Source organism: Oncorhynchus keta, chromosome 17 (assembly GCF_023373465.1).
Source record: "Oncorhynchus keta strain PuntledgeMale-10-30-2019 chromosome 17, Oket_V2, whole genome shotgun sequence".
Classification (NCBI taxonomy): domain Eukaryota; kingdom Metazoa; phylum Chordata; class Actinopteri; order Salmoniformes; family Salmonidae; genus Oncorhynchus; species Oncorhynchus keta.
In genome coordinates, this window is record NC_068437.1 from 24,752,304 (window position 1) to 24,764,498 (window position 12,195).

At 44.0% G+C, this 12,195-nt stretch overlaps 1 protein-coding gene and 1 pseudogene across 2 annotated transcripts in view; both read right to left on the minus strand.

Annotated features, from left to right (window-relative positions):
* Positions 1-1,181, minus strand: part of LOC118396680 (N-terminal EF-hand calcium-binding protein 2-like) — a 150,677-nt gene extending 149,496 nt beyond the window's left edge. For both annotated transcript variants that reach the window (XM_035791024.2, XM_035791023.2), the window contains exon 1: positions 822-1,181. In XM_035791024.2, coding sequence (XP_035646917.1) covers positions 822-1,139 — 318 coding nt within the window. In that variant the 5' untranslated portion in view covers positions 1,140-1,181. The remainder of the gene's footprint in view (positions 1-821) is intronic.
* An 8,722-nt stretch (positions 1,182-9,903) lies between these two features.
* LOC118396248 (hydrocephalus-inducing protein homolog) overlaps positions 9,904-12,195 on the minus strand; it is a 50,434-nt pseudogene continuing 48,142 nt past the window's right edge.

Sequence of the window (12,195 nt, forward strand, 5' to 3'; positions counted from 1 at the left end):
CACACATCTAGGAGCATTTATACCAATTGATACCAATTTGGAGCATGGAGAATATTATATCTAGGATGTATAGCCTATACGCACCACCCAAATCCAATATGGGGTGCACTTAATTACAGGTAGAGTAAGCGATATGGGGTAAATGCAGAAAGTAAACAGCATAATGGGTCAATTTCCGCAACAACTAAATTCTCCGCTGTTTATGTCCTGAACCCACGCTGTAACAGCATGAAATGAACCCGTGCGCAGATAATGTGTGTCAGAGTCTTGCATTTCACGCATTTTGATGGGCACATTCGAAAATGCAGCCGCCTTTAAAGGCAAGGCGGACTAATCTACAAATCACCTTGCATCATAAATAACAACTCAATATCATTTGTAGATCAGTCAGTCGGTCACTCATGATGCATAACGGTTTTGATGCTCTCGAACACCGCCAATATTTGAGGTGCTGTTCGTGGCAAAGTCATTTCGTTGAGTCTACCTTTAAGGCCATCTCCATAAAAACTCTGAGTAGCCTATTTGATTTGGTTATGGTGCTTAGAATTCATCCACCGTTTAAGGAAAACACGGATCAGATAGCCTACAGATTACAAAAAAAACTTTATTTTCAAGTAATATAAAGTGAATACGTGTATAATCAGATAGGCTATGTAACGAATTGATGACGTGTACAGTATTGGCACAACATTGGGGATGATCTTTACGCGTAATTGTGCACTGAATTAAAATGGGACTTTCTTCCACCTCTGCCACCATACCAATTAATCATTTGCATGTAAAATATCTGATAATCCTACAGGTAAGTAAGCGATACCTACATCCAATATTACAGAGATGCCTTTCCGTGGCTCTGGTGCGAAGAACTGCTCTTGGGCAACCGCTGCCTCCTCCTTCGCGTATTCCCGGGTAGAGATGCTTTTGTTGTCGCTCATCTTGGTGACTATCCAGCGGACGAGCCCGTCAATTCCACCGGGCTGGGCGCCGCTGTTTCCAGACTGTGCAGCCGTCGCTGACTCGCTTTCCTCGGCCTCGGGTTTTGGTTGTTCTTTGCTGTCCTGAGCCCGGAGTTTCGGTTGTTCTTTTTGGAGCAGTTTGTGGACACCGTCCCTGCAGTAGCGCGCTGCTTGCTCACACATCCTTTTGCCGCGGAGCGTTCATGTTGAGCGTTATGGGGGCAATCCCTCCCTCTCCTCTTACATCATCATCGACCCTCCGAACGTCCCAGAAAACACACCTCTCTTCAATATGACTTTCAGAGGGTTACGGATTGTCTATTGGTGCCTTGGCAATTTTCTATCAGCACCTTGACTGATATACTTCCATAAATATATTATAATGTATTGTATACATAAAAGTTATTGTAAAGACAGTAAAGTAACAAAGTGTTGAGAGACATTGTACAAGGTGGATTTAAACACCTTGAATTAAATTATGGAGTAGTATCCCACACTGGGCACACTGATTGTATCAACGTTGTTTCCACGTCATTTCAATTAAATTACATTGAATCAACGTGGAATAGACGTTGATTTGATGTCATTTTAACACTCTAACTCTAACATTCTTCAGCATTCCACTTAAATAAAGTAAGAACGCTTTTGCTTTCAGATGAGATGGAGAAAATGTTCACTTTCATTGAAAGATCAAGTCACTAGTACTTTTCCATTAGAATAGAGGGATTGAGTGGCTTGGTTGAGTGGGGTGATGTCACCCTCTTCATTAAGCCACTGACTGTGCCCCCTGTTGCATTCATAATCTCTGCTAGATGAAACACTTCCATGATGATGATCAGAGATGTTGGGCTTCATCATAGAGCGCAGAACGCCCCGCCTACATGTTTCATCTGAGCCTCTCTCAATTTTGAGGAAAGTCCCTCATTACTACTCTATTGGTGGGGTGGCAGGGTAGCCTAGTGGTTAGAGTGTTGGACGAGTAATCAAAAGGTTGCAAGTTCAAATCCGCGAGATAATAAGGTACAAATCTGTCGTTCTGCCCCTGAACAGGCAGTTATCTGACTGTTCCTAGGCCGTCATTGAAAATGTTCTTAACTGACTTGCCTAGTAAATTAGGTTAAGTTTTTAAAAAAAATGTGTGCTACTATAAAGGCCCATGCAGGATAACCTTTGTGAATTGAATGGCTCTCTGGTCCTGCCCTTTTCAGCGAGGTGGTTATAGTTTCGATGTCTTTCCCTTATATTAGCCCAACCTACCCAGAGTATTAGCATCATTTGGAGGAATTATCTGCCATTAGAAAGATTAAAATATAATTATTGACATTTTTATCTAGCGAAAAACTCTGCATATGGTAATCGACCACAGCAGTTTTTTTTATTTTTTTATTTTTTATTTAACCTTTATTTAACCAGGTAGGCTAGTTGAGAAAAAGTTCTCATTTGCAACTGCGACCTGGCCAAGATAAAGCATAGCAGTGTGAACAGACAACACAGAGTTACACATGGAGTAAACAATTAACAAGTTAATAACACAGTAGAAAAAAAGAGAGTCTATATACATTGTGTGCAAAAGGCATGAGGAGGTAGGCGAATAATTACAATTTTGCAGATTAACACTGGAGTGAGAAATGATCAGATGGTCATGTACAGGTAGAGATATTGGTGTGCAAAAGAGCATAAAAGTACATAAATAAAATCAGTATGGGAATGAGGTAGGTAAAAATGGGTGGGCTATTTGCAGATAGACTATGTACAGCTGCTGCGATCGGTTAGCTGCTCAGCTAGCAGATGTTTGAAGTTGGTGAGGGAGATAAAAGTCTCCAACTTCAGAAATTTTTGCAATTCGTTCCAGTCACAGGCAGCAGAGAACTGGAACGAAAGGCGGCCAAATGAGGTGTTGGCTTTAGGGATGATCAGTGAGATACACCTGCTGGAGCGCGTGCTACGGGTGCGTGTTGCCATCGTGACCAGTGAACTGAGATAAGGCGGAGCTTTACCTAGCATGGACTTGTAGATGACCTGGAGCCAGTGGGTCTGGCGACGAGTATGTAGCGAGGGCCATCCGACTAGAGCATACAGGTCGCAGTGGTGGGTGGTATAAGGTGCTTTAGTGACAAAACGGATGGCACTGTGATAAACTGCATCCAGTTTGCTGAGTAGAGTGTTGGAAGCAATTTTGTAGATTACATCGCCGAAGAGGAGGATCGGTAGGATAGTCAGTTTTACTAGGGTAAGTTTGGCGGCATGAGTGAAGGAGGCTTTGTTGCGGAATAGAAAGCCGACTCTAGATTTGATTTTCGATTGGAGATGTTTGATATGAGTCTGAAAGGAGAGTTTACAGTCTAGCCAGACACCTAGGTACTTATAGATGTCCACATATTCAAGGTCGGAACCATCCAGGGTGGTGATGCTAGTCAGGCGTGCGGGTGCAGGCAGTGAACGGTTGAAAAGTATGCATTTGGTTTTACTAGCGTTTAAGAGCAGTTGGAGGCCACGGAAGGAGTGTTGTATGGCATTGAAGCTCGTTTGGAGGTTAGATAGCACAGTGTCCAAGGACGGGCCGGAAGTATATAGAATGGTGTCGTCTGCGTAGAGGTGGATCAGGGAATCGCCCGCAGCAAGAGCAACATCATTGATATATACAGAGAAAAGAGTCGGCCCGAGAATTGAACCCTGTGGCACCCCCATAGAGACTGCCAGAGGACCGGACAGCATGCCCTCCGATTTGACACACTGAACTCTGTCTGCAAAGTAGTTGGTGAACCAGGCAAGGCAGTCATCAGAAAAACCGAGGCTACTTAGTCTGCCGATAAGAATATGGTGATTGACAGAGTCGAAAGCCTTGGCAAGGTCGATGAAGACGGCTGCACAGTACTGTCTTTTATCGATGGCGGTTATGATATCGTTTAGTACCTTGAGCGTGGCTGAGGTGCACCCGTGACCGGCTCGGAAACCAGATTGCACAGCGGAGAAGGTACGGTGGGATTCGAGATGGTCAGTGACCTGTTTGTTGACTTGGCTTTCGAAGACATTAGATAGGCAGGGCAGGATGGATATAGGTCTGTAACCAGGTCCAGGGTGTCTCCCCCTTTGAAGAGGGGGATGACTGCGGCAGCTTTCCAATCCTTGGGGATCTCAGACGATATGAAAGAGAGGTTGAACAGGCTGGTAATGGGGGTTGTGACAATGGCGGCGGATAGTTTCAGAAATAGAGGGTCCAGATTGTCAAGCCCAGCTGATTTGTATGGGTCCAGGTTTTGCAGCTCTTTCAGAACATCTGCTATCTGGATTTGGGTAAAGGAGAACCTGGAGAGGCTTGGGTGAGGAACTACGGGGGGGCGGAGCTGTTGGCCGAGGTTGGAGTAGCCAGGCGGAAGGCATGGCCAGCCGTTGAGAAGTGCTTATTGAAGTTTTCGATAATCATGGATTTATCGGTGGAGACCGTGTTTCCTAGCCTCAGTGCAGTGGGCAGCTGGGAGGAGGTGCTCTTGTTCTCCATGGACTTCACAGTGTCCCAGAACTTTTGGAGTTGGAGCTACAGGATGCAAACTTCTGCCTGAAGAAGCTGGCCTTAGCTTTCCTGACTGACTGCGTGTATTGGTTCCTGACTTCCCTGAACAGTTGCATATCACGGGGCTATTCGATGCTATTGCAGTCCGCCACAGGATGTTTTTGTGCTGGTCGAGGGCAGTCAGGTCTGGAGTGAACCAAGGGCTGTATCTGTTCTTGGTTCTGCATTTTTTGAACGGAGCATGCTTATCTAAAATGGTGAGGAAGTTACTTTTAAAGAATGACCATGCATCCTCAACTGACGGGATGAGGTCAATGTCCTTCCAGGATACCCGGGCCAGGTCGATTAGAAAGGCCTGCTCACAGAAGTGTTTTAGGGAGCGTTTGACAGTGATGAGGGGTGGTCGTTTGACTGCGGCTCCGTGGCGGATACAGGCGATGAGGCAGTGATCGCTGAGATCCTGGTTGAAGACAGCGGAGGTATATTTGGAGGGCCAGTTGGTCAGGATGACGTCTATGAGGGTGTCCTTGTTTACAGAGTTAGGGTTGTACCTGGTGGGTTCCTTGATGATTTGAGTGAGATTGAGGGCATCTAGCTTAGATTGTAGGACTGCCGGGGTGTTAAGCATATCCCAGTTTAGGTCACCTAACAGAACAAACTCTGAAGCTAGATGGGGGCGATCAATTCACAAATGGTGTCTAGGGCACAGCTGGGAGCTGACGGGGTCGGTAGCAGGCGGCAACAGTGAGAGACTTGTTTCTGGAGAGAGTAATTTTCAAAATTAGTAGTTCAAACTGTTTGGGTATGGACCTGGAAAGTATGACATTACTTTGCAGGCTATCTCTGCAGTAGACTGCGACTCCGCCCCCTTTGGCAGTTCTATCTTGACGGAAGATGTTATAGTTGGGTATGGAAATCTCTGAATTTTTGGTGGCCTTCCTGAGCCAGGATTCAGACACGGCAAGGACATCAGGGTTAGCAGAGTGTGCTAAAGCAGTGAGTAAAACAAACTTAGGGAGGAGGCTTCTGATGTTGACATGCATAAAACCAAGACTTTTTCTATCACAGAAGTCAACAAATGAGGGTACCTGGGGACATGCAGGGCCTGGGTTTACCTCCACATCACCCGCGGAACAGAGAAGGAGTAGTATGAGGGTGCGACTAAAGGCTATCAAAACTGGTCGCCTAGAGCGTTGGGGGCAGAGGATAAGAGGAGCAGATTTCTGGGCATGGTAGAATATATTCAGGGCATAATGCGCAGACAGGGGTATGGTGGGGTGCGGGTACAGCGGAGGTAAGCCCAGGCACTGGGTGATGATGAGAGAGGTTGTATCTCTGGACATGCTGGTTGTAATGGGTGAGGTCACCGCATGTGTGGGGGGTGGGACAAAGGAGGTAACAGGGGTATGAAGAGTGGATCTAGGGGCTCCATTGTGAACTAAAACAATGATAACTAACCTGAACAACAGTATACAAGGCATATTGACATTTGAGAGAGACATACAGCGAGGCATACAGTAATCACAGGTGTTGAATTGGGAAAGCTAGCTAAAAACAGTAGGCGAGGCTAATCAGCTAGCACAACAAACAGCAGGTAAAATGGCGTTGACTAGGCAACTGGGCCGACAGATAAACAAACAAGCAGAATGGGGTACCGTGATTAATGGACAGTCCAGCGTGCGTCAGCTATGTAGCCAAGAGATCAGTGTCCAGGGGGCAGCGGTGGATGGGCAGGGAAGCTGGGCTGGCGAGTGTTATCCAGGTTTTTTTTTAAAACTAACAATGACTAAATAGCTTGTAGCTAGTTAGCTGGTTAGCGTCTGGAGGTTCTTGAGTGTGTCATAAAAATAAAATAAAAAATTAAGAGTAATAGCGATTCCGTATCACAGTGGGTGAGGCAGGTTTCCGGAAGGTATAAACAAAATAAAAATCAAAGAGAGATAGAAAGTAAATGGGTTCAGAGTGTTTGGGATGCGGTGATTCAGATGGTTAGCAGGCCTGTGCTAACAAGCTAACAGTTCGTAGGCCCGGGCTAGACAAGCTAGCCGTTAGCAGGCCGAATTAGCAAGCAGGGAGATAGCGAGGGCTAGAGAGCTAACCTTTGGGGGACGTCGCGATGGGGTGAGTCTGTTTATTCCTCTTCATGCGGTGACATCGACAGACCGGTCGTGGGCCCGGGTAGTTGTAGCCCAGGAGTATGCTACAGGTGCTCTAGTACGCTAGGTGAGCTGGAGACACAGCGCTTCAGAAAGCTTGCGGGCCTTGGCCAGCAGATGGATCTTTGGCAATGTCGCAACGAAAAAGCCTGTTGAAACCACCTTGGACGATTATGTCGGCGGACCAGTCGTGATGGATCGGCGGGGCTCCGTGTCGGCAGTAAAGGGGTCCAGGCCAATTGGCAAAAGAGGTATTGTTGGGCCTCTTCGGCTAGTCGGGAGATGGGCTTAGCTCAAGGCTAACTGGTGCTTGTATTGGGACAGAGACGTTAGCCAGGAGTAGCCACTCGGATTGCAGCTAGCTAGTTGCGATGATCCGGTGTAAAGGTTCAGAGCTTGCGGTAGGAATCCGGAGATGTGGTAGAGAAAGAGCAGTCTGATATGCTCTGGGTTGATGTCGCGCTGGTGTCCTAGTTAGCTTTGAAGACCGCTAGCAATGGCTAACTGAGTACTAGCTAGTAGCTAGTTAGCTGGCTAGCTTCTGATGGTGGTTCCGGTTCTAAAGTAAAGTATAGAAAAAGCAGATCCGTACCACATTGGGTGATGCGGGTTGCAGGAGAGTATATTCAGCTCTAGTTGGAAAGTGAGATTAAAATATGTACGAAATATATACAGAAAAAAAAAACGAAGAAAACTATATTTACACTAGACAGGACGGGACAAGACAAAACACACGTCCGACTGCTACGCCATCTTGTGTTACAAAGTGGGATTAAAATTGATTTAATTGTCAATGATCTACACAACCTTTTTTGTACTGCCAAAGTGGAAGAATTATTATAATTATTTTTAAAGATCACTGATATACCTTCATAAAATAAGTATTCCCCCCTGAGTGAATACATGTTAGAAACACCTTTGGCAGCAATTACAGTCTTCTTGGGTAAATCTCTAAGAGTTTTTCTGGATTATGCAATATTTGCCCATTATTGAAATGATCCTTCAAGCTCTGTCAAGGTGTTGGGGATCATGGTTAGACAGCCATTTCTGAGTTTTGCCATAGATTTTAAAGCAGATTTAAGTCAAAACTGTAACTTGGCCACTCAGGAACATTCACTGTCTTCTTGGTAAGCAACTCCAGTGTAGATTTGGCCTTGTGTTTTAGGTTATTGTACTGCTGAAAGGTGAATTCCTTTCTCAGTGTCTGGTGTGAAGCAGATTTAAGCAGGTTTTCCTCTAGTATTTTGCATGTGCTTAGCTCCATCCCGTTTCTTGTTATCCTTAAAAGCTCCCCTGTCTTTGCCTATGTCAAGCATACGCATAGTATGATGTAGCCACCACCATGCTTGAAAATAAGGAGGCAGTTTCTCAGGGATGTGTTGTTGGAATTGCCCCAAACATAAGGCTTTGGATTTGGGCCAAAAGTGTATTCGTTTGATTTGATTGTTTTTTCTCTCACAGTATTACTTTAGTGCCTTGTTGGATGCATGTTTTCTGTATATTTCTATTCTTCTTTTCACTCTGTCAATTAGGACATGATTGTGGAGTCACTCCAATGTTGTTTATACAACCTCATCCATCACAACCATTTAAAGTAATCAATGGCCTCATGGTCACATCCCTGAGCAGTTTCCTTTCTGTCCTGGGTGGTTTAATACAGTACATCATTCACAGCATAATTATTAACTTGACCATGCTTAAAGAGATATTCAATGTCTGATTTGTTAGTGGTACCCATCGACCAGTCCATGCCCTTCTTTATGAGGTTTTCAAAAAGCTTCCTGGTCTTTGTAGTTGAATTTGTGCTTGAAATTCAATACAACCCCTATTATTTCACACAGAGTAAGTCCATGTAACTTATTATGTGATTTGTTACTCTTGAACTGAATTAAAACATTTAAAAAGGTATCATTTTTAGATAACACTATACTACATATATTCACGCCACATAATAATTGATTAAAACACTGTTTTGCAATGTAGGTCTACAGTAGCCATTGTGTAGCCGGACAGCTAGCGTCCGTCCTCCTCTGGGTACATTGACTTCAATACAAAACCTAGTAGGCTCATGGTTCTCACCCCCTTCCATAGACGTACACAGTAATTATGACAACTTCCAGAGGACATCCTCCAATCTATAAGAGCTCTTGCAGCATGAACTGACATGTTGTCCACCCAATCAAAGGATCAGAGAATGAATCTAGTTCTGAAAGCATACGATACAGCTAGCTAGCACTGCAGTGTATAAAATATGGTGAGTAGTTGACTCAAAGAGAGAGAAAGACAATAGTTGAACAGTTCTGAACAAATTAATTTCTTCCAACATGAAGGAGAAGCAAGAGAGAGAGAGAGATTGTATTTTTTTTCAGTTTCACTTACTTAGCTAGCAAATGCAGCTAGCTAGTTTAGCCTACTCAAATACACTGCTTAAAGAGAGGGATGCTATGCTAGCTAGCTGGCTATGACTATCCAACACAACGCTAACTCTTCCATTTCAAGGTAAGCTTTTGGTTTTGCTAAGTGGTTTTGGTTTTTGAAAGTGCTAAACTGCTTACTGACTGTGCACTGTAACTTTACTGCATGACTGTAGCGGTTTTACTAACATGTTAGTTGTATTAGCTATGTTGACTATGACGTTACTTTAGCTAATATGGTGACAACGATGTAGGCTGTGTGTAGTGGTTATGATATGGTTTGGCTTGGAAAGGTTTTTTCACCTGGTCACATATAGCTGATGTGTTGTGTATTGAAGTCCACAAGTGATGGGAAAGGGTGTGAGGATAGATGCGAGAGGGAATACAATGTGGCTGCTATGAAAGTGAACCGTGTTTCACTTTCATAGCAGAAAACATTTCTTAAACAGAAGCAAATGGAACAAAACTAGGATACATATACCTAAATTTGGCCAATAGAACCTACTCATTTACAGCTGTTGGACTAATGATTACACCCTAGATCAGCTTGATGCAGGCAAGAGTGTGCAAGGCGGTATTGAATATGTCATTGTTTTTCCTCATAGAACATTATGTCATGTTGGCTCATTGGCTGACCTGGCCAATCAGTGTTCTACTTGAGTGAATATTTTTAATGACCGGTATACACCCACACCATTCTGTTGTTGGGTTATGCCCACACCTTAAAAAAACAAACTTGCTTTAAACATACTTAATTCAAAAACTTTGGTATGAAAACTATTTCATTTAGACTATATTGTAATTCAATTTGAATCATACTTCATAGAAATACTGTACAGGTTCTTTAAAGCTTTCCTACTCACCAAATTAAAAGCTCTGTCAGGAGACTTCAAACCCCTGCACAATATTTAAATATGAAAGAATTTAACAACTCATTGACTTGTGAGAGAATGACGGAACATTTTAATAGTTACCTTTCCCAAAACACAGGCCCTCATTTTGCTCACTCACTGCTTGCTCTCTGTCTCACACACACACACACTTCCAACTATTCACCAAACACACTATTGAACTGCTGTTTATGCTAATTGGAAACATATATTTCATGCATTCTGAACACCCATCCTGTTTCCACAAATGAACCCAGGAGGTACAGTATCTGGTGCTGATGCCAAATGAGTGCTATTTGGAGAGGAGCAAGTGCTCTCCCTAGTGGCTCTGAGAAGAACACATGGATCTAGACTAGAGAAACGAGAAGAGATAACACCCAACATCAGAGCTGATAAGATAGACCATGTCCGCTATAAATATATTTATTCTTTAATCTCAAAATGGATAAATACCCTAAGGCTTTATAAATAGGACAAAGACAAATAAATTAACATTTGTAAAATAAATACAGTAAACAAATGTAATTACTGGAGCCTGCTGTATATAGTCTAAATATGCAAATATTAAACATATTACAATTTTTCAAGTTATTTCAGTGCTAAAATTATTAGCTTGACATTTGTTTAAAACTATATAATTGAGGAGTAAACATAGTATCAACCACAATGTGCATTTGAATGATACACAGTGTATGCCAAGAAAAATAACAATCTTGTCATTACGTTAGATGCATGCAGACCCACCTTGGAGAATGCAGGCACAATATTTGTGGAGACACTGACATCTGGACTGCGGCACTCAGCACTGAAGTACAGGCTAATGAGGTTCTCCATTCTCACAGAGGCAGAGGCTGTCTGGCGCACCGGAGTCACCATATCTATTGTGCTGATGATACCCGTCTCTGTGGCCTTGTAGTTCAGGTAGGAGAACAGGTACTCCCCTGTAGACTCATTAGAGGAGGACAGGACACATATGACTGAATACAAATCAACTTGGAAAACAGCTGCATTTACAGCCTTCAACTATCGGTAGGTAGCAAGTGATTATCTGGGTTTTGGAATCTATAAGTACCTGAAGATGGTCAGTATGCATTTATAATGTACATCTACATGAGCAGATTCTCTCCACTGACGTTTGCATTGCATTGGCCCTCCTTGTAGGTGAAGAAGAAGACCATGTAGTCCGTCTTGGCCAGAGCTGGTACATCCAGATAGTCCAGGCCCTTCAGGGACACTGTGCTTGATGATCTCCACCACAGCAAGGAACCAGCACACAGAACATTTTAGTACTGGCAGCTGACAAAGTTGTGGTGATGTAGTGTAGTGTGACAGAGGTAGAAGCAGTGGCATTACAAGGTGTTAAACAGCTGATAGGCATCCTGTTAAAGTAGTAGTGTGGTACTGCTGAAGGTTGGAGTGCCAGTTGTGGACAGGCCCTGTCTCAATGTACGACCACAGCTTTGAGGGCCTCAGAAGTGCCATGCAGAGTGTAGAGTATGCCTTTCACATCTGGGAAGAAGAACAAAGAGTCCTGGAAGAGGGAGAGGAGAGTAAGACAGTGTGGTCAAGCAACTGAGATGAATAACAGGATGCATCTACAGTGCGTAATGGTATAATATACTGTGTCATATAAACGTATTATTTGATAAAACCAACATAAGTCATCTAAAAGGGCTTTGCCGTTCATTGTCAGCAACAATAAGAATGTGTCCTCATAACCAAGGCTCTTCACACTACAGACACACTCAGTCTGTTCTAGAGCTAAGACAGTAATCCCTCTAGACATCCGCGTTGCCTCCCACAAGTTTTCATTTCCCGGCGTGCCTAGGGTCTGGTTTTCCAGACTACTAACACAGAACTACAGTAAAAGTGTCTCTCACCAGGTGCTTCTTGCCATCTGGGGTCAAGACCATGGTTTTGTATGTGATCTCATAAGCCTTGTGCTGCTGGTAGGGATCAATGATGAAGGAGGAGGGCCACTCCAGTGTTCCCCCTCGATCACAGGCTTCCAGCGCTGATTTGTGAGGTAGGACAAGGTCAATGATGGGGGGCATGATTCAGGAGCCTGCCAGGGTGAATTTGATGGCTCTCTCTACGGTGTAGGGCAGGTCATCATATCTCAAGTCCTGACTCAGCTCCACAGGGGCAAAGGCCACCTCAAAGGGAACCTCCATCCCAGGGCAGATGTAGCCCTCTGCAGGGGTGAAGTCTCTGCCAAGCCTCTTCATATCCCACTGGAGCTAGCAAAATATCAAAATGTATCATGAG